Source organism: Siniperca chuatsi, linkage group LG24 (assembly GCF_020085105.1).
Source record: "Siniperca chuatsi isolate FFG_IHB_CAS linkage group LG24, ASM2008510v1, whole genome shotgun sequence".
NCBI lineage: Eukaryota > Metazoa > Chordata > Actinopteri > Centrarchiformes > Sinipercidae > Siniperca > Siniperca chuatsi.
Window position 1 is genome coordinate 14,981,173 of NC_058065.1, and position 22,643 is coordinate 15,003,815.

A 22,643-nucleotide genomic window follows, 5' to 3' on the forward strand; every position below is an offset into this window, starting at 1 on the left:
GCATATTGAAATAAGCAAGGCTGCATTTAATTGCTTATGAATTAAACTTTTTATTTGTGAAATAAAGATTGTGTTATTTCTTCTTTTATAAGTTACATAGTCTCACTTTTAACCTTCTTATTACCAATTACTTCTACAAAACTTCCACATACATGATTAACAAGTTAAAACCCATTTTTTGTTCTTAAAAGCACTGAAAACATGATGCAGACAAGCTAAATAAATAGCATTCATGTATATATTGCAGGGTTATTGTAACTTTTTAAATCTGAGATGCACACCATGTTTTCTGGCAGGTTTATGTAATGACAACACTACTCCTGCCATGCGATCCCTGTCTATTACTGTCTGTGCTCACTGTGCAATTTACCTCAAAGTCTCTGCGCTGTTCGTAGATGGGAATGATGAGCCTGTAGACATCAGCGATGAGCTCATAACGCTCCGCCTTCCAGAGGCCATCAGCACACTCCTCCAAAAGCTCCATCAGCACCTCCTGAACACACAGATAAAGTAAACTTCATTAACCTTTCCCCTCCTCCCTGCAGTTTCAGCTCAGAATATTTAATTGTTGCAAAGAGGGACATTTCTGTTTGTTCTCATTTGTCTAGGAGGCTACAGTGAACCTAAACTGAGCATAGTGTTCCTGTAAAGACAGCAGATGCGGGAGGAAATGGATCTATCATCTCCTTTCTTTTTATTGGGGGATGATACTGAGTCCAGCTCATAAAGAGGAAAGGATTTTAGAGCAAATGGAAGGTAAAAGCACTTTTCATTGCCTACAGATCTGTTGACCAACTCATAAAAGCTTGCACACACTCTAGCTGTCACTTTCAATTTCACTAGGTTATCAGTTTACCAGAAGACCTAGTCACAGGTGTCTGTGTCAACAAGCCACTCCGGGACATGCAGAGTGTCCTGGAGCAAGACACTGAATCCCTGAACACCTCTAGAAGTGCTGACCCTCAGTCCTTGTCAGATTTCCCAACATTGTTCCATCTGCCAGCTCAGTAATTTTTTTTACATTACCAACACATGTACCAAGCCCTGTGTGTCAAAGTCTACAGTAAATTCACTTCGCAGAGCAATTGATACTCTTAAAAGAGATAAGAGCTCTTCTACACAGTCATTATGTGACACGTGATGCCACTGAGGAACTTAAAAAAACATCCTAAATGCTTGGTCAACACAGCGGGCCTGGCAGATATTTACAGCATGCATACAGTATATGTAAAGATTACAATACAAAGTCTTACCTCATTGAAGTGAACATCCTGCATCCCTACGTCTTCCATCATGGCTGCCTCCTCATCGATGTTTGGAGTGATGACACGGAAAGCCGAGCATCCCTGCCTGAACATACCTAGCATACAGATACAGAACCAACATGAGTGAAATAAAACTTAATTATTTTCATTTTATTTGAGTGATTCCCTCAAAGGTAACAAGAAAAAAATTGTCTTTTTTTATGACACATACATATGGTATGTCAGTGTTCTAGCTGATTTAAAGTGTGCAAACCGAATGGTGGCATGATCATGAACATCCGCCTCAGAAATATTCCACTGACATATACCATTTGGTACATTAAATGAATAAAGAAAAGACATTTTGACATATGATGGCACTATAGCACAATGCAGTAGATACAACTAGCCCTGCTAGTTAAGATACCAGAAGAGTTCATCTTTTTTACTGGCATACATTAAACTACCACTTTTACACTGTACCTGTGGGTGAAAAGTTTCACCTGTCAGTGGAACACAAGTGGCATTCCGTTTTGTGGCACATAGCAGCGAAACACTATAAGTCTGCAGTGACATATGCCAGTAAAGAATCGTCATAAGCTGGTGGAAAGTGGTTTATTCCAGTGGAACATTAGTAACATTCTGATTTCATGTGCTATATGCCAGTCAGACAGCAGCGACACTAATCAAAGTGGCATATCACTAAGAATTGGCATAAGACACTAAAACAATAGAGACACACCATATGTCTATGCCAGTGAAAAGGTGTATCTGCCAGAGAAACAGAAGTCGTTTGTAAGTTACACACAGCAGCGACATGTCATAGCTACTGTAGCAGTGGCATATGTCAATAAGCATTGCTATATTCTGGTGAGAAGCGGTATATGGCAATAGAACATACAGTAAGTGACATCCTGTTTGACATAATCTCAGCGCCCCTGTTGGAGAACTTTTAACACGGGAATGAACAGATGACCCTTGGACGAGTGCTCAGGTGGAAGATGAAGGTGTATGTTCCTGTGTGTATATGTGTAGGTGTGTGGAACATGGCAACATGTGTGCTCATTTTATTTTTCCTAGTAAAAAAAACCCAGCAGTATAAAAAGCACATATGTCAAAAAAGCCAGGAAATATTTACCTTCACCTGGAAATTATGTAAATCATCTTATTTATTTTTCTAATTGTTGGTGGTGAACTGATTTACTGTAGCATAGTCCCATTAAAAAATGAGGAGGAATCTGCATTAATGAGTCCAGACATCCTTAGTTTTGATATGTGTAAGATATACAACATTTTTATTGTTGTCAATAACCTTTCTTCAGTACATAACAACTTAATCAAATCAATTTTATGGAGTTTACTAAACAAATATTCTGGGATAATCTCCTTTCTACTATGTTAACCTTTACCAGTTACTCATTATATGGCCTCTGTAAATTGGGATTATAAAAATGTTGGAATGGAGTTCAAACGGTTGTTTACTGTACAAGGAAGCATACCATTCCCAGGAGATGCACACTCCCATATCCACAACTTACCTTTCCTCCACAGATACTCAGCTACCAGGGCAGCAACATGCACGTAACACATGGCTGCCTGCAGGTGAAGTAGACAAACAGAGACCAGTCACAGGTTAGAACAAAAATGCTTCACTAAAGTGAAATGTTCCTTTAAAAGAATAACTTCCTGCAAGGCTGTGCCAATTTAACTGAAAAAGAAAACATCCTCAAAATACCTCTGACAGATCACCGTTCTTGTTGTGGATGCGAGCCATGCTGTCTAGCCAGGTCTTGCGGAGCTCGGGCGTGCTGGTATAGGACTTGGCCAAGCTGTACTGGAGGTCCACCAGCATCTCCGGGTCGTTCTCATGCTCCTTCATCTGCTCTGTGGCCATCAGCACTGTCCTGATGCGCTTTGTCAGGTCCTTCACATCGGACGGAAATGCTGTGTGCTGCAATAGTACAGTAGCAACAAATAAGGCTTTTATGCCTATTTTTGCATGAAAATGTCAAGGATTGCCACTATGGCAAAATAAAAAGAAAGAATTAAAGTATAAAATTCTATGCCAAAACATGGATAGTTTACCTGATTTAATACACTAGTACAGGGCAGCATAACTGAGGAGCATAACTAAAGATACAAACTCCAAGGGTATAGGAATGGAACAGACTGATGGTACTGCAGTCACTTCCATTTATGACTAAAGTGGACGGGTGAAAAATTTAAATCAATAATGAATCCATTACAGGGACACTGAAAGTATGGTCTGAAATAAGGGAGTAGCTACAAATTTTAATGTCTACATCCAGAGCCCATAAAATAGCAACAAATCTCCGTTGTTTCTTAAATAGCAACAAGTGGATTTGGGTTTTAATGGGTAAACAAGGGCCTAATCTAGATAGAGAATAAAATAATTTGAACACTCTTCCAAATAATTTAATTTGCCTACACAATTCTTAAAATTTAGACATTATCTTCAGAAACACAAAGAGTGGGAGAACATACTGTGTGTAAAATGGCACCTGAACAAGAGAAACTGTTTATTGCACTTGACAAAGACAGAGTTAACAGAGGTAAAATATCAAAGATTTATAAAGTCGTACAACATGAAGTTCCTGACAACAGTTTGGATATCAAAGGAAAATGGGAAAATTGGAAATGAATAAAGAAAACATAGAAAACATTCAAAACTGGACATAGACTAACCAAAAAGCCCAACATGGTCATATTCATTGTGGGTAAAGCCGCAACCTTTGCTTTTTCTTTTTTCAATTTATCTAATTTATGTAATCACTTATTTCTGATTAGTTGTTCTTTTGTGTGTTGAGTCGATGCGATGAAAATAAAGTTTAAAAAAAGACAATGTCAAGGATTACTACTTTAGACAAGGTACGTTAGTGGCTTGATCAAGTTTGTATCATGACACTCTGAGGCAGCGTCCACCCCTCACCTTGATGTTCTTGTCACTGTTGGCACAGTTGTTAATGATGGAGAGAGATTGCTGGAAACGGGTACCCCCGATACCGATGACATCAGCAATCAGCTGACTGACAGCAATTACCACCTTGGTGAATAGAGAGGAGGAACAAACTAAATCAATACTCCACTAATGCATGACCTAAAAAAACATGGTTAGCATACTTAGACACATCAGAAAGGCCATGTCTAAACAGTAAAAATGCCAATATTCAAACTTAAAACATGGACAGACTCAAATAGACACACATACCTGCAGATGTGTTCGTACGAAAGACTTGCGTCCGGTATAGTCGAAGTTGCTTTTCATGAGGAAGTAGAGAAGATGGGCGGCGTCACTGCGGATAGAGCTCAGCTTGGAGTTACAGCACTTGAGGATTTCATAGCACAGAGAGGCACACATGTCGGCCCGGCCGTCAAAGAAGGTACAGGGGAACTGGAGGGAGACACATGGGGAGAGACGGGATGTGATGCATGACAAATGGAAATTAGGTTTTAGAAAATGTAAAGAAGAGGACATTTAAAGAGAAAATGGGGCTATCAAGAAAAAGATAATAAAATTAATTTTCTAATTTCCCTAGCCACCCATGCATTTAAATCACCTGCCTTATAAAGTGTGATTTAATGAGGTGGCATGGTTAAACAGAGGGTGAACCAAGAAAGGGAGACTCTTTCACCTTGTAGATGAAGGTCCTGAGTGAGGTGAAGACCTGTTTGAGGGCGGCCTCAGACTGAGGGATCTGCAGGAAGCACAGATGGACCTGGAACACTTTCTTCATCAGGGGGTTGTGACCAAGATCTGAATTCAGCTGGGTCTGAGGACACACCAGAATGTAAGGACCAACCAACCAAACTGTGATTAGGATGCAAAATGCCATGTATTGTGGTAGTTTCTATCAACAGGCTGTCACAGTTAATACCTTGAATCCCATGATGAAGGTGCTGAGTGTGTCCAGCACAGTCAGACAGACTTCTGTAGACACATTGGCCTCCAGCAGGCACTGGCTGCTCACATCTGCTTCCGTATGAGTGTACACTACACAGAGAGCCCAGACACAAGGTCACTGTTAGAGATATCGCTTTATTGGAGCAATAAATGTGATTTTTGCCTAAACATAGCACATCATCTAATTGATTAGGTACCAATGACTAAACAGATATTTGTCTTATATAAGCACTTATATTTTGGCTAGAAACTTGTTTATGGAAGGAGATAAGCTCTGTCATAGTTATTGCAACTCCTACTGGCTGCCAACAGAGGTCAGTAAAAGACACAGAAAAAATTGTAGTTAGCATTATTTTCTACTGCCATTTACAGTATACTCCTCATACGTTTCCATGTAAGTTTAGCTGCTCACAAAATATACAAATAACATTATATTTTAACCATGTAGCTAAATTAATCAAATAACAAAGCAGGATTTGTATTTGAACACCACTTTAAAATGAAAAAACTAAGTCTGAGAATGCTGAGTCTAAATAAAAGCTTTATAACTGTTAATGGTCCAGGTGGAAATGAATGGGAAGTATTAACAGTGGGAAAATACAAGTCAGAAATGCATTGGGCCATACTGCATGAATTTTCTCTTAAATTTGGAAGTTGCAATGAGAGAGGCCCGAGATCAGTGTAAAGCTGGACTGAAGTGTCCATGATGAAAAATGAAAAAGCTGTTGACAAAAAATGTGCCATAATAGCTCATTGGGCCATAATGCATAATTTAAAATAAATGACAGTGGTGTATATAATGGGAGGAGGTCCAGATGAAAACAAAGAAATATTGACACCTTCAGGGGCAACACGTTTCGTTCAGCGCTTCGTCAGGTTCATGAAAATGTACACTAAATACGCAAACACACTTTGTGTAGTAATTAGCAATGGCATACAGGTGTGTAAAACAGGCTTGGTCACCTCAGACAATCAATGGTCGTAGGTGTAAACGTCATTAAAAATAATAATACAATAATACAAAAATACCCCAGAGCAAGACACAGGAAATAATTAAACAAAATGAAAAATACATATACAGTACTGTGCAAAAGTTTTAGGCAGGTGTGAAAAAATGCTGTATTGTTTAACTAATAATAGTTTTTTTTAATCAATTTACAAAATGCGAAGTGAGCAAACAAAAGGAAAATCGAAATTGTTACTACCCTTTGCCTTCAACACAGCATCAATTCTTATCGGTACACTTGCACAAAGTCAGGGGTTTTGTAGGATTATAGTCAGGTGTATGATCAACCAGTTATACCAAACAGGTGCTAATGATCATCAATTTCACATGTAGGTTGAAGGTCTCTCCCAGACAAAGATTTCAAAGCAGACTGGGGTGTCAAGATGTGCTGTTAAAGGTCTTATAAAGAAGCACAAAGAAACGGACAACGTTGAGGATTGTAGACGTAGTGGTCGGCCAAGGAAACTTAGTGCAGCTTATTTCCCTTCGAAATCTGAAGATGTCCAACAGTGTCATTGGCTCAGAACTGGCAGAAACCAGTCGGACCCAAATACACCCATCTACTGTCTGGAGAAGTCTGACCAGAAGTGGTCTTCATGGAAGAGTTGAAGCCAAAAAGCCATACCTCCGACATGGAAACAAGGCCAAGCGACTCAACTATGCACGAAAACATAGGAACTGGGGTGCAGAAAAATGGCAGCAGGTGCTCGGGACTGATGAGTCAAAATTTTTAATATTTGGCTGTAGCAGAAGGCAGTTTGTTCGCCGAAGGGCTGAAGAGCGGTACAATAATGAGTGTCTGCAGGCAACAGTGAAGCATGGTGGAGGTTCCTTGCAAGTTTTGGACTGCATTTCTGCAAATGGAGTTGGAGATCTGGTCAGGATTCTTGGTGTCCTCAATGCTGAGAAATACAGGCAGATACTTATCCATCATGCAATACCAATGCGTATGATTGGCCCCAAATTTATTCTGCAGCAGGTCAACGACCCCAAACATACAGCGAATGTCATTAAGAACCATCTTCAGCATAAAGAAGAACAAGGAGTCCTGGAAGTGATGGTGTGGCCCCCACAGAGCCCTGATCTCAACATCCTCGAGTCTGTCTGGGATTATATGAAGAGACAGAAGGATTTGAGGAAGCCTACATCCACAGAAGATCTGTGGTTAGTTCTCCAAGATGTTTGGAACAACCTACCTGCCGAGTTCCTTCAAAAAGTGTGTGCAAGTGTACCTAGAAGAATTGATGCTGTTTTGAAGGCAAAGGGTGGTCACACCAAATATTGATTTTGATTTAGATTTCTCTTCTGTTCATTCACTGCATTTTGTTAATTGATGAAAAAACTATTAACACTTCCATTTTTGAAAGCTTTCTTAGTTTACAGCATTTTTTCACATCTGCCTAAAACATTTGCACAGTACTGTATATATAATATTAAATGAAATAAATAAATGCATTGAAAAAGAAATAATTAATGAAAAACATATATATGACAATGTTATGACCAAAAAAGGGGAAATAGAAATAAGAGAAGAAAAGAAATAAAGTAGAAACAAGAAAATAAAAATAAAGAATTAATCAAAACAATTAATTATTTCCTGTCATCTCTCTACTGTCTGCTATCAGGAAAAAGGCATAAAAGCCTACCAAAACAATTTAAAAAGAAAATGAGAAAGCTATTGACAAATCTGAAAAGCTCTCATGGTCATTTTGCATGCACTTTTGAGATAGTCCCCAACTTCAAGTCAACATTTTACATCTACTGTCAAGTCAGCAAGGTGCCAGGCTTCAATATCTGATCATGAGGTAAAAATAACATCTGTGAAACATCAGTCAATCTTAATCCTGCACTGCACAACTAATCTGGTGAAAACTGATGAAATCATGAAATGAATATCTATATTTGTTTACATGTTGGCAAACTTTCAGCGTGTAACATCCTGCTGCTTTAGTTACTAGCAGTTACTGCACAAACAACAACCACCTGGATTACTTTTTATACTAGAGAAAAGTCTGATGACTCTAAACCAAGACCTGAAGTTATAGGGAGTGCCTTTTTCTATTAGTTCTAAACAGATTTATGGGCATCTGCTACCACTGTAAAAAGTGAGTTCCGCTGATTGAAGCAGTGTGTGTATGATGTCTGTGTGTTTTGATAATAATATAAATAATGAAACTTTATTTATAGAGCACTTATCAAAACAAAGTACAAAATGCTTCACAGAGAGAGAAATAAAATACACAGTGAATGATGAAATACATAAAAAAAAAACAATAAAATAGACAGCTCAGGTAAAATCAGGATATGCTTTCCGATAAAAATGCATTTTGAGAAGAGAGTTAAAAGAAGACACTGACTCAGATAACCTAATTTCTTCGGGCAAGTTTTTCCAGAGCCTCGGGGCCCGGATAGCAAAAGCTCTGTCTCCTTTAGTTTTCATCCTGGACTCAGAAACAGACAGAAGACCCCTGCCCGAAGATCTCAAACTACGTAAAGGTTCATAAGGGATTAAAAGGTCTAAAATATAGTCTGGAGCCAGGCCATGAAGAGCCTTAAAAGTAATCAATAAGATCTTAAAATCAATCTTAAAACAAACAGGGAGCCAATGTAAAGAGGCTAAAACAGGTGTTATGTGGTATATCGTACCCCTTGGTCCTGGTTAAAAGCCTAGCAGCTGAGTTCTGTACAGTCTGCAGTCGTGTCAAAGTTTTTTGATTAAGACAAGTGAACAGGCTGTTACAGTAATCAAGGCGTGAGGAGATAAAAGCATGTACACAGTTTCTGCATCAGTAAAATTTTAAATAGATCGGATTTTTGCAATGTTTCTGAGGTGATAAAAACATGATTGGACAAGCTTAGTGATATGTTGCCCAAAACATAAATTGCTATCAAACAGGACACCAAGATTTCTTGCAACAGGCTTGATATGTTGTGACAGGTTACCAGTAGATGGCAGCATTTGTTTAGTGATGTGCTGGGGCCCAATAACAAGGATTTCAGTTTTATTTGAGTTGAGCTGAAGAAAATGTATCGACATCCAGTTTTTTTTATGTCAGACAGGCAGTCCTGCAGAGAACTCAGCATACTAAGGTCAGGGGGCTTGACAGGGAGTAAGCCCAAAGTAATGTGGGACGCAGCCAGTAGACAGAGAGCTGTTCAAAATAGTTGGCAAATGTTGTGCAATACAATCCAACTTCCAATAAGAACCTAGTTGGGATTTCGTCCAGAGGGCTGGAGGATACTCTCATAAGAGACATGATGTCTGTGAGTTCAGGCAGAATAACAGCAGAAAAATTGCTCGCAGAATCCCTGAGCGGGTGATCCTCATCTAAAAAGGCCAGGTTGGGGGTGATACCAGATGTTATTAACTCCACCTTTCCAGCAAAGTGCAAAAGAAACTCTTCACAGTCAGCACCACAATAAGCAGAGGCACAAGGAGAGGCTGGGTTAACTAACTGATCCACAGTCTTAAATAGGAATCTGGGTTTGTGCTGATGGGCAGAAATAAGTGCAGAGAAATGGCATGTTCTGGCATCTTTCACCATCCCACTATAAAAGAGTAATAACTCTTTCATGGCCACAAAGTGGACCTGGAGACCTGATTTCTTCCATCTTTGTTCTGCTCTTCTGCATTTCCTTTTACAGCTTCGAATACTGTCATTTAACCATGGCTGTTTTCTAGTCTTTGAGTTTGGTCTATTTTTCAGAGGAGCAATGATATCTAACATTGAAGAACACAAGTAGTTAAAAGAATCAGCCAACTCGTTGGTGTTGGAGGAATTGGGAAACACATTGCCAGGAGAATTGAACAGTGTACAGAATTATGAGGCACTATGCTCATTAAGGGCACGTGTGTACTCAGAGCGGGATAAGACAGTACTAGCAGCATGTAATTAAAGTTAAAAACAATGCATAGGTGATCAGATACAAACATGTCCCTGATTTCCACAGATGGTATTCTCAGACTCAGACTAAAGACCAGGTCTAAAGTGTGGAATGAGTTTGGCCAGACACATGTTGTTGAAAGTTAAAAAAGAGTTAGTGATATTTAATAAATCAGCAGCAAGGGCATTAGAAGAGTCATCAACATGAATATTAAAATCAGAATTATCAAAATTTAAAACAAGAGTGGATAAAAACTCACGGAGTTCCAACAAGACGGAGCCAGCTAGTTTAGGGGGGGCGATAAATAACAGCAAATATGACTGGGATTGGGCCACCAAGTTTAAATGAGCACTTCAAAGGAGGAAAAATCATTGCAAGCTATGAGGTTACACTTTGAATGCTTCCTATAGACTAGTGATGTGACTGAGTTACGACTCTAAGAAGAAGTAGTGTGATGTTTGTTGCAAATTGTGTCAAGTCTGGGGGGAAAAAACCTATTTTACTGTAAAAATTGGAATGCTGTTTGTATCAGTTAATGTGTTCATATTTGTTTACAATCCTACAATTTTGTCCTATAAAAGTCAGGACAGGACAGGGAGGCTTACTGTTGTTGAAGGTGTGAGCGTTCTCCAGAGTTCCCAGCTGCTGAAGGCGGGCATGCAGGATCCCCGCCCTGTTACGAGACACAGGCAGAGTCAGAGACTTCCTGTCTGGAGCTACAGGCCCTGCCCCCTCCTGGCTCCTGTTGGGAGAAGAGAAATACCATTACCGGTAAGTTTGGATGTCAGCTAAACTATGGCCACAAGACAGCAAAGTTAATACATAGATAAAGAGGCACAAAAGAATCAGATGAACACAAGTCAAATGAGGAAATGTCTCGGTGGTGTTAGATAGAAGATAGAAACTCAGCAAATAAATGAATGTCTAGAATGTAATGCGGTTTTAAAAGTGAAAAAAACAAATGGTAGCATCATGCATTTAATTAAGCAAAGTGAGACAAAAAGACAGCAATCTCTTACCCATGCAGGAGGGACCTGGAGCCGCGACATTAACCACAAAACAACTTGCCAGCAGTGTTACAGATGAGAGAACAAACCAAAGGCAAGAGGTTAACAGATCCAGTAAGGTTTTGAGTTTGTAAGTCTGTGCATGGGTGTGAGTCATATTATTGCATAGATGATGAACATGATTAGTTTCAGTTCAAGAATCAATTCATAAATTCAGTGTCAAAAGAGATATGTGACATATTTCCTTGAACACTCTACCTGACAATGAATCTCTTCCCCATGTATCTAAACTGATGAAGGCAGACTCTGCAGAACACAACAAATACAACAATAAATGCAAGTGAAGCTCAGTCAGAGATCATTACAAGACTCAACACCTAGCATTCACATAAAACTTTCTGAAAATAGGAAGCTCATAGGATAGTCACAAATGTCAATACATAATAAAATGTTCTATCAGTGAAGAAATGTTATTAATTATACTTTCCATCAGGCTGTATTTCTACTAGTAGTAGAAAGTAGTTTCTACTTCCAGCAAAGACGTAAAGTATCAAATATAAATTATTGCACCATTATACTGTACTCAAATCCTGTGAGAAGTAGAGTGGTTAGTTCCTGCAAAGTAAAAATATTGGTGAGGTTGTGTTTTGGACACCTATAAATTATTGAAAACATTGTTTTAATAAGGTCTGAGTTAAACAAATTAATAATTAACCTACTCTTTAAAAAGGAGCACGTAGGCCAGTCTGCACTGGTACTTTCTACTCATTATTTATTTAATTTTTTACCTTCGGACAGAGCCAGGCTAGCTGTTTCTCCCACTTTTAGTCTTTGTGTAAGGCTAAGCTAAGCTAACCACCTGCTGTCTCTAGCTACATAATTAACATACAGATATACGAGTGGCATCGATCTTCTCATCTCACTCTTGGCAAGAAAGTGAATAAGCGTAGTTTCCAGAAGGTCAAAGTATTCCTAGAGCCGGGAGTTGATTAGCTTAGCATACAAACTGGAAGCAGGGGGAAAATGATATCCTCACTCTCAACTGCACATGTACATTATCATAAAAAAGTTGTTTAGTTCTGTACTTACTCTATTAATGTAAAGAAGTCCATTAGTTCTGATGGAGCTGCTTTGTTCCAGTATGCAAAAAGGGCCTCTTAGATGATGAAATGGTAAGAAAATAGCAAGAAAAGATTACTATGGACCGTTTGTTTATATCAACTTGTGTCAAAATCAAGTACAGTGACTTAGACTGTCCTACCCTCTGACATGCTCTTGAGGATATGCAGAAAGCACATGAGCAGGTTTTTTATCTCGTCCCGGTCCAGTTTGTCACAGCGCAGCACAGTGCTGCCCAGAGCCGAAGCACACTGGTTCTGATGCACAGGAATAAAGTAGGGAGAGACAGAGAACGAATGAAAGAGAGAAAGTTTCAGTTATCGGGCGCAGGCGGCAGAAAAATCTAAACTTCAAAGAGATGAAGAAAATCACTCAAACAACCCAAACTTCAGAGATGAGAAATGTCAAGTGTTTTCCTTGGAGGAGAAAAGTACACAACAGCGAAAAAAAGCACATTAACTGCAGCAGCTCTGTGCTTTGAGATAGCAACATCAATTGCAGGTTTGAAGAAACAGTTACATTACAGCATCTGAGGACAAGTGAAAAAGGCTATGAGGTCAGCTCAACATCCGCATTGGTAAAAGCACACACACTCCCTGATGTGGGACACTCAGAAGAGAAGAATGTTGGGAGGAACTTTAGGAGGATTTTGGACATTTTGTACAGATATCTGCAAACCACACAGTGCTGTATGTTTTGGTCTCTAAACTGGAATTCATTGACAAACAAAAGTACCAAAAGCATCAGGTCTGGTTTACTGAATCATTACAAAACACAAATTTGCTGGACTCTGTACAAATGTAACCAAAAGTCTCTGGTGGAGAGAGTCACAAAGGTCAAACAGAATACTTGTATAGGTATGTTTTCCTCATGAATTTCATCCACCCTCTGGCCTGCAGCTTGTTTGTCATTATCACTGTCACTGTCCTGCAGCAGGTCAGGCAGGGGCACAGAGAGGAGGGAGAAGTCCATGGTGACCCGCTTGGTCGCACGGTTCAGAGGTGGGACTCGTTCTTCCGGGTCCAGGGGTAGAGGGGGCACGTTGACCGAGTGCCTCCTGGTAAATCTTTCCTTTTGGTGGGGTTGGGAAGTTACAGAGCAAGGTGAAGGGGTGTGGGAGCTCTGTAGGAGGGGGTGGGAGGAGACAAGGATGTCCAAGAGTGCAGATAATGTGAAATTAAGATAAAATTTATGGGAGTGGTGTGCAAACTATCAACCCCTTGTGTTTTGTTGACATTGTCTTTATTTCCTCATTATTTTGGGTCTCACAGACCAGGGGCTTGTGTCACTAAGCAAGTTCAACTTAGGTTACCTGGCTTCGCTGTTGCGTTCGCGAGAGGCAGAGCTCTTAATTACATGTAAATGTCAGAATCATGGGTTAAGTGTTTAATATGACATAAGATGAAATAGTGGTACCCATAGGGAATTTGGGTTGCTGCAGGAGCAAAAAGTGATATTTGATATTCAGCTATATACAATATAATCACACAATTAAAATAGAATAATAAGATAAAAAAACGTAGGAATAATATCTAAATATTAAAAGTAAGGCTGTAAATAAGTGTAGTAATTATTATATAGGCCTTTTTAAATATGGTCAGCATTATCAACATGTTCAGTAGTCTAGAATAGTGAGCTTTTGGTGCTTTTTTGTCTCATGATGAACACACTTTTAGAAATAAGTGATACGCTTAGAAACAGTTAAAGTAGGACTCATCGTGCTGCTAAAGCAGAGAGGAAAAGTACAGAAAGAAATGTCTAAGGTCTGACCAAATGTTGCAAAATGTTATTACTGACGGTGTGTGCAATTAATGTGCAGCTATAATTGTCATTCATAAGTCTGTTAGTTTGGTAAATAATCTCTGTTTGTTAGAAGTCTTGTTTTAAATCCAGAGTGGACTCATGGTAACACATCTTGGATATAATTATCATGGTAGACAAAGTGATTCTCCTGATCTCTAAAATGTCTCTGTTGGTCTTTAACACTTGTCCCTTTATTGGGACAATAAAGTCAGTACTTTTTTCCGTGTAATCATCTTGGAGGAATGATGACTCAATTTTTCCAGAAAGTTGACTGGTCAGTAGGTGACTTGTTTACAACGTTTTGGTCCAATCTTCTGGAATAAAACTGCTCCGGAGCAGGTTAGCCGTGCAGCTGATACTGGGAAACCTGAGGTAACCCCAAAGATAGCTGGATAATACACTAATCTCACTTTGTGATTCAGGCCCCTGATGTGTGTGTGTAATAATAATAATAATAATTGCAAAATCAACCTTTTTTCTTTTAAATATTTTTCCTTTTCTTCTGAACTTATTAAACCCCTATATGTAGAAAAGAACTGAAATGATAATCCTCCTTTTTGCCACAAACTGAGCTTGTACATTGAATGAAGGTTACAAAATACAGAAATGATCATAAAGCATTGTTATTACAAAGAATATTATATGGGCTATGCATGTACAAATATATATGTATTTTTTGTCATTCACACACAGAGAAATGTACAATAAATAATTGAGGGTCAATTAGACCCCAGAGAGGTCGAAGTTCCTGTTAGTTAAACAAACTTTTAAAACTCCAATAACAGAAATCCAAATAGACTTATTTGGGATTTGGGAGGGGTAGTGCTGCGTACAGAGTACCGTAAACATCAACAGAGCAGGTGAAAATCCATTGTATTTTACCAAGTTTTACAGCTGGAGCCGTCTGAGACTCCAAACAGAAGTAATGAGTCATTTTCTGTAGCAGACTTCTGAAACACGTCATCAGTTAAAAATCGTGTTTAGAAGCAATTCTTATAAAATGAGTTAAAATAATCAAATATCAAGGTGATAAAACAATGTTAATATATATATATATGTTTTTAAACTGAACAGAACATTAGAGAATTTGATTCACTTTCACAAACAGTCAACCATAATCAAAGATACATACACACAGAGGCAAAAACATACACGTTTGGTATCAGAACTGATGACCAAGCAGCATGAAGTCCAGCCCTTAATAAAGGACTGGCACTTTTTACCAAGTATGGAGTGATTCATTAATTTCAAGTATTCATCTACCTTCTCCAGGGAGTTGGTCTTGTCACTGCTCTTGTCCAGCAGGCTGTTTCCAGAGTCAGTGGAGACCAGAGAGCCTCTGGAGTCTGCGTGGTGAACTGAGCTGACGTTGGGAGTGGAGCTGTGAGGGGAGGCTGCGGGGAGAGAGAGTACAGAAATACTCAGTTTGTTGCATGTCAGAAGACGGGATAAATCTACAGTGTTCAAGTTCACATGCAGAAGAGCATATATATATTTGCTGCCAAGTTCAAAATCGCAAAAAACTGCTATTTCGTTTGTTGCCCAGCATGGAAAATGAGGCAAGGCAAAGTAAAAGGATGTTAGGTTTATGATCTGCTTTGAGATGATGATTAAGTTTCAGCTTTAAAATTTTAACGTAATAACCCAGGTACAGTACATCTTTAAAATAACTTTTTTCTCATTAAGAAGATTTACACGAGAATTCCAGCTGCATTAGCTCAGACTATACGCTTATCAATGGTAAGATGGTGGAGTGAGGATTTACCCGTTCCAGAGATGACCCCAAACACATCTTTGTGGAGAGCATTTTCTATGCAGCTCCCAGGTTTGTGAGGAGTCACCATGGAGTTGGGAACCAGAGACTCCTCCCTGGCATTCTGGGACAGAAAACAACAAAGTGAGCTGGTTCAGCTCTGCAACTGAAATCACAATAAAAGCATGCTTTCAGCTGAAGAGAAAACACTAATATTGCCTTGAAATATTCAAGAGCGAGACATGTTAAGCTTACATTAACCCAGTAATTAATGTTTTGAAGAGATAGCAGGTCTTGCTTGAAATTAGAGATGCAAGCTGCTATTCAGTTTCCCACCACTAGATGTCAGGCTTACATTGTTGTTGCTAAGGGGGGCGGACTCCTTGATGTCAAGTCTGTAGACATTCTCCTGGAACAGGCCAAACAGAGGAAGGTAGAGGGTGGCAAGTCTGGCCTGCTGGCTCTGGAATGACACAGTAGATTCCATACTCAAAAATTGTACAAAATTTTTAAAAATCGGGGGGTTCAAAGTGCAGTAAAGGTGGTCGAGGGCTGTGGAACTTACTTTCGCAGCATAGCGGTCGTCAAACGTGTGTTTAATCATCAGCCCCTTGAGCACCTGGATGGCGATCTGACGGATCTCTCGGAACTCCTGAAGAGCCCCGCCCACCTCCCTCAGCAGCAGCCCCACGAGGAAGTGGTTTCGACAGAAGTCATCAGTCAGAGAATAGTCCAGCTGAAGGTCTGTAGTAGGCATCAATTAACAGAAATAACAGGATGCAGACAACAAGCAGAATATAAACTGGACTCCACTTAGATGAAAGTGAGTGAAAGTGTGTGTCATTTACCTTGGAACCTTTGAATTCTGCCTTTTCCAAAGGGCATGGGCAGATTAAGAGGGACATAGTGCTCATGGTTGCAAACAACCCGCAGGAACTCAAACTTGAACTCATACAAAGTCTGGTAGGAATATAAGAAAATACATTTTAGGGAAGCTTATATGGCTTTAAGTTAGCTTCATGTTTAATAACTTAAGACGGTAGCAGGAGAGCCTTTTAACCTTGGGATCTCCAGGCACAAAGCAGTTCATGTAGTTGTTGATCTGCTTGAATACAAAGCCTCTGTCCATGAAGGTGAAGCAGCGCTGAGTGAAAAGGTGAGTGAACACACATTATAACACAGTATATTCATTGAACTTCTGCCTGCAAGCTGAATTTTCCTTGAATTAAACTGAATCTTTGTTTTAAATCATTAATCATTAAACATAAACAGTCTTCAGTGAGGATGATTTATACATAACTCTACAGTCCTTGACATTTTCATATTTACCCTAAACAAAAGGGCAATTTTTCTAACTCATCTACATATTAAAGGGCATTGCAGGCATTGGGATTAGTGCCAACCTTGATAAAAACTGCCAGGCTGTGGTTGGCATTGCGAGCCGCATCCAGGTTGTCCTTGTATTTCTGGGTGATGTGTGGCATCAGCATATTCACCAGAGTCTCCACTGCATGGTAGAATGATGCAGAAAAACGCTGGTTCCTGGAGAGCTAAGGGAAACAAAAAGAAAAGAGGGAGAGGAGTTAGGCATGGAGGAAAGGGGTTAAAGAAAAGTAGCGGAGACTAAAACAAGACCTACCTTGACCTTCCCACTCTCTATGAGATAATGTGCAATTGATTTCACCAGAGCTTCAAAGAAGTACCATGAGTGCTGCAACACAAACACAGAGTCAGTGCAAGGAAAACTATCACCCTAAATGTGGGAGGATTAATTAACAAAATGCAAAAAAAAATTCCAGTTAACCTCTATGTAAAAGAGGTCAGGTGTTTTGTGGGAAAATGTATCATTTCTCTGTGTGAAATGAAAAAAAAAAGTGACAGACAAATACAAATTCGGAACAAAGAGCAATATTGTTGTGCAAAGGCAAAAAGCTGTAACTTCATAGTTTGTCAAAATTGAGTTTAGAATCTGACTCACTGATATCAGTTTTATCATATAAAATATTAAGCCATAGAAATGTATAATTATCATGAAAAAAGCATGTTGAATTTGCAGTTACTAACTACAAAACTAAGCCAAAAAGCCAAGAAATTGTCAACTAGAGAGCTAAGGAAAGAAAGCTACTGTATATCAAGTAAAAGCTAGCTTGGAAAATATCCAGCTAGCCTTTGCACAAGCTAAACTGACTTAATAATTTTTCCCTGGCTTTTATCTGTAATTAAAAAAATACATAATTTGATGAAGTGACATCTTGTAAATTAATGTTCTTAGTCCACATGAGGCAGTAACTAAAAAAAAGCTAAACTAGCCCTGCTAAAAGGTAACTAGCTCAAAAGAGTAGCAGTTATGCTAGTTTAGGTGCCAACAGTTTTTGACAATGTATGCACTCTGTGTGGTTAAGCTACCTTTCAAATGCAGTAAATTGTACATTCCTCTATTATATCAATTTAAATATAAATATTAAGAGTGAATGGACAGGCACATAGCAAAACAGAAATAGCCTACATTTAATTCCTATAAACTAAATTTAAAACAGTTTGTAGACACTGTGTCTTCCCTGTGCTTTTTCTGAAGATTGTCAAAAGCCAAGCACAATATGTGAATTTTAGGTATCATGTAAAATAATCTGCCTAAAATTAAATGCTTACAATTAAGGCATTACAACCTTTCTGTTGTACAGTTTGCCAGCCAGCCTGAACACTTTCAACCCTTTTATCTCAACTTCACCATTTCTTTAGTTACTGCTCTCTGTCTTTCTAAGGCAGGATAGTTATGAATGTAGGTTACCTTCAGCAGCTTGTTGCTAGTTAGGAAGTCTGTGGATGGCTTGAGAATGGCTGTCATGGCTTTAGCCAGCTCCTCATAAACTGTTTTTACATTGGTGGAGGAGTAAGGCTCTGGCTTAAACACAAACTGAGGGTGGAGAGGGAGAAAAAAAATCAGATTATAAAAATTAAATTCTACAGAAACACAGGAACATGCAAATATATTTTCTGCATAATGTCAGCAGTGAGAAAATACTGCACCTTGACATAAGATCTCAAGTAGTGTTCAAGCCCTTCTTCATGGCACTGCGCTACAACATGAACCATCACCCTGAGGAAAACGAGATAATGACATAAAAATAGGAAAAAGGATAAAAGGAGGAAGTAGTGGGGCTCACTAGAAGAAACAAGCCAAAGATATTACATTTATTCATTCTAAAGCACTGACCTCATTTACACACACACACAGACTACACAACTGAGATGTAACACACATACATGGATAGTGCAAGCCATAGGTGGGTGTCTAATGAGAAAAAGGATTCACGCTATTAAAGAGAAACAGGAGGAATGCACTATGGGATGAGAACCAGATGAAAGTGCTGTTATTCTAATCTTTCTACAGATGAAGTTTGTTAAAATAAACCAAAATATTGCTGTAACACAGCTTTCTGCTGCTGGAAACCAGGCATTTCATATATGTGTGTGTAAGTATATGTGTGTTTGGCTTGCCTGGTCACATTGACAGCCACATCCTCATGTGTGGCTCTGGTGAGGATGCAGAACAGCTGGTTGAGGATGGTGGGCAGAAAGTTGACCATCACATGACCCTCCATCGCATGGAGACTCTAAGAGGGAAGGGTGGAAGTAAGAAAAGAAAAATATATTGAATATATGTAGACTTTGGCTTGTCATATTCCTTGAAATGCTAGATTACAAGCTTGTATTTGATGAGGCATGAACAAAAGGGTGTGTTCCATTTTCCTTGGGGCATTAGAAATAAATGAAGCTCAGAATACCTTCAGGTATTTAACCAGCTCCCCCTCTGAAGCTTGTTCTGACGTCTCCATGCTTTGACGGTGGTGGAAGAAGTTGTGCAAGTGCTGATCCTAAAGGAAACATATTATTTTAATACATATTTGACTTTTATTTGCATTTTAAAGGGCATTTAAATTATGTTTTTATCCAAGGATAATGAGTGAGCAGGTGGGATTAATGGACATAATTAAATGGATGTGTGTATATACCTGAGTGTAAACTGTGGAAACAAGATGAGTTGAGACTTTGAACAGGGGTTTTCCTCCGTCTGCCCATTTGATCTCTGAGCCAGAGTGCTGTAATGAAAAGTGGGCATCAATTACTGCACTGGATACTGAATAAAACTGCACTGTGTTGATTTATTAGAGCACATCTTAAATGCCAAGGCATAGACAACCTGATATAAATGACAAATCAGTGACAGTATTTTTTGTAAAATAAGAAGACAAGCTGTTTTGCCATATGGTTGCAATGTACTACAAGATTAACAAAATAAGGCTTTTTTAAAACTAGATTTCTTATGAAAGAATGGCAGGTGTTGGTGTGTTCATTTTCCGCAACAGATGTCCTTCCCAACCACTGAGTTTATAGGCTCAATGTTAGCTCATTTTGAGAAAATTGCTTCTTACACAGGCAGTTAAATTTTAAATCAGCACTAAGCCTTATGCACAAATGCTTATTTTATGAGCCACTTTTGTATACATTATACTAAGGCTTTAATTAAATTTACACTAAACTTTAATCCATACATCAATGAAACACCACTGAGGGATTTTAATGGTGAGATGACATTGATTGTTAGTTTTAATGGATTACATTTTAATGCTGATCAGATTTCACAGGCACTTGATGTGAAAGCCTGTTGGACCTCTACAAGGTCCCAATCCAATCACAACTAATAAGATCTTTATCCATTAACCACAAACTACATTGGATCCTATATGGTAACGTTAGAAATCCCATCTTTAAAACTATTTTGGAAAACTGTTTGAGGGCAATTCAGGAAAACACTTTGACCCAAAAAACAACTTAGGTCTAAAGCACTTACAGTACATTCTTTACTTAAACAGAATATTGCAGCAATCACTGACTTGCCATAAACAACAAGAAGACCTGCAATCATAGATTCCTAGAAGGTCCTGAAAGCTCAGCAGATTATGGGTTCACAGTCCTCATACGACCTTTAGTGCATGACAATTCCCCAAATAACTTAAAAAATATTCAAATGTTAATAATAATTATCTTTTTTTTTTTACCTTGTTGACACCATCCTGGGAGCCGAGGTACCCAGCGGGCAGATTGGCAGCCACAGGCAGCTGCTGTTCATTCATGATGACTCTGCCATCCCTTAGCAGAGGCAGCCATGCTGAACCCACTGTTGGTAAAGAACAGGTACAGCCACACGTTTGTAAAGTAGTGGCAATACTGGGGTGGCTGCAGGATGCGCATGAAGATCAAAATTTCAAATATCTCCACCTACTGGGGAGACTCATAAAGACTACCATCACACTGTGTTAAGTATGCTTGTATCAAACTGCTTTGCCTACATTATGCACAGAGGATATTTACATGATACATTTTCATGAATTCACTTTAAACCACTTTAAATACCCGCTGGTGTTTCCATTCGGAGGGGGAAGACATGACTAAAAGCTGCAGCCTACCTGGAGTCTCCACCAGGTCTTTCTTCTTGCTGTTGCTGTCACAGCTAACATGATAGAAGGTGAAGAGAAGGTGATGCTTCTCATGCAGCTGAGTAGGCAGCTCTATCTTTATCTGAAGGTGAGAAAAACACAGATTCCTGGGGTTGGTTCCCTAATACAGAGAAAGCTTTGTTCAGGAAAATGAAAGTGAAACATTTCTGCGGCGCATTTCCACTGAGTATTCAGTGTAGAATTGAAATGTGCTCAAACAACATGAGAGGTTAGAGGTACCTCTTTACTTCAAATCACACTGCTTTCAAAAAATGTAAAACTTTTTGACTTTGAGCATATTCAATTGAATTCAATTTTGTTTATATAGTGCTAGACCATACTCTTTATAATATTATTTACAGAGACCCAACAAATCCCATATGTCAAAGAGCATATCTGGCTCTCTGATGGTTCAGCCATTAATAAGCATATTAATAAGCATATTACAATATCCATTCTATTAATAAAACTCTGATTATGGGTAGCATTGGCATAGAAATACCTCATCATAGAACTCAGGGTTCTGCTGGTGGTGCAGGACAGCTGCATATGCCTGCTTAGTGAATAGAGGACCTCCTGGATGACCATAGATGCACTGCAGTAGTAGCACAAAAGGTAGGAGATAAACATGAGAGAGAGATATGAGTGCACATTTTTAGACATAGTCATCACAACGTGGTTTAATGTTGTTGGTTTGGCTATGAAGTCCCAAGCCAGGAGTAACAAGTCCAAAGCCAAGATTAACAAGTCCAAAGTCAAGACCTAACTCAAGACCAACAAGTCCAAAGTCAAGTCCCAAGTCAAGACCAACAAGTCTGAAGTCAAGAACAACGAGTCCAAAGTCAAGACCCTATTCAAGACTAACGAGTCCGAAGTCAAGACCCAAGTCAAGATCAATGAGTCCCAAGTCAAATCCTGTCAAGACCAACAAGTCTAAAGTCAAGTCCCAAGTCAAAACCAATGAGTCCGAAGTCAAGTCCCAAGTCAAGACCAAAGCCAAGACCAACAAGTCCCAAGACAAGTTCAACAAGGCAAAAGTCAAGTCCCTAAACCAAGAACGCCAAGACCCAAGTCAAGACCAACGAGACCAAAGTCAAGTCCCAAGTCAAGTCCAAGTTCAAGTTTATTGTCACAGTAAAGTACAAGTACAGTGAAATGCTTGTGCCCCTGCTCTCTCATCCTTTGTGTAAATAAATAAATACAGACCAAACATACCATATAATTTAAAGCCCACAACAACCCTCATAGCCCACATAATTGTGAGCTATATACAACCCACATAACCATACACCCAGTGCACTCACATGTAACACTGCATACATATTATTTACAAAAAGTGATCAGTGCATGTGGGAGTGTCAGCTATTCAGCAGCCTGACTGCCTGTGGAAAAATACTGTCACTGAG

General features: G+C 39.1%; 1 protein-coding gene and 1 long non-coding RNA gene across 13 annotated transcripts in view; one reads left to right on the forward strand and one right to left on the reverse strand.

The window, feature by feature from the left end:
• The window catches only part of dock9b (dedicator of cytokinesis 9b), a 78,664-nt gene that overhangs the window by 10,789 nt on the left and 45,232 nt on the right, over window positions 1-22,643 (reverse strand). For 7 of the 12 annotated variants that reach the window (XM_044188313.1, XM_044188308.1, XM_044188310.1 and 4 more), the window contains exons 18-45: window positions 21,740-21,832; window positions 21,208-21,319; window positions 20,800-20,918; window positions 19,753-19,839; window positions 19,525-19,614; window positions 19,238-19,353; window positions 18,767-18,836; window positions 18,528-18,653; window positions 17,379-17,450; window positions 17,143-17,289; window positions 16,800-16,883; window positions 16,588-16,699; window positions 16,305-16,483; window positions 16,095-16,202; window positions 15,752-15,863; window positions 15,250-15,380; window positions 12,326-12,440; window positions 12,154-12,220; window positions 11,323-11,370; window positions 10,663-10,799; window positions 5,141-5,256; window positions 4,898-5,035; window positions 4,474-4,656; window positions 4,195-4,308; window positions 2,980-3,195; window positions 2,783-2,840; window positions 1,254-1,360; window positions 371-493 (exon numbers count right to left, since the gene is read on the reverse strand). In XM_044188313.1, the coding sequence (XP_044044248.1) occupies window positions 371-493; window positions 1,254-1,360; window positions 2,783-2,840; window positions 2,980-3,195; window positions 4,195-4,308; window positions 4,474-4,656; window positions 4,898-5,035; window positions 5,141-5,256; window positions 10,663-10,799; window positions 11,323-11,370; window positions 12,154-12,220; window positions 12,326-12,440; window positions 15,250-15,380; window positions 15,752-15,863; window positions 16,095-16,202; window positions 16,305-16,483; window positions 16,588-16,699; window positions 16,800-16,883; window positions 17,143-17,289; window positions 17,379-17,450; window positions 18,528-18,653; window positions 18,767-18,836; window positions 19,238-19,353; window positions 19,525-19,614; window positions 19,753-19,839; window positions 20,800-20,918; window positions 21,208-21,319; window positions 21,740-21,832 (3,180 nt within the window). Of the gene's footprint in view, window positions 1-370; window positions 494-1,253; window positions 1,361-2,782; window positions 2,841-2,979; window positions 3,196-4,194; window positions 4,309-4,473; window positions 4,657-4,897; window positions 5,036-5,140; window positions 5,257-10,034; window positions 10,341-10,662; window positions 10,800-11,322; window positions 11,371-12,153; window positions 12,221-12,325; window positions 12,441-15,249; window positions 15,381-15,751; window positions 15,864-16,094; window positions 16,203-16,304; window positions 16,484-16,587; window positions 16,700-16,799; window positions 16,884-17,142; window positions 17,290-17,378; window positions 17,451-18,527; window positions 18,654-18,766; window positions 18,837-19,237; window positions 19,354-19,524; window positions 19,615-19,752; window positions 19,840-20,799; window positions 20,919-21,207; window positions 21,320-21,739; window positions 21,833-22,643 lie in introns of those variants that run through there. The other 5 variants (XM_044188315.1, XM_044188309.1, XM_044188317.1 and 2 more) reach the window with 3 other exon arrangements.
• Window positions 394-1,230, forward strand: LOC122872296. Its single transcript, XR_006377070.1, has 3 exons — window positions 394-510; window positions 609-756; window positions 844-1,230. It is a non-coding gene; the product is annotated as an uncharacterized LOC122872296 (long non-coding RNA).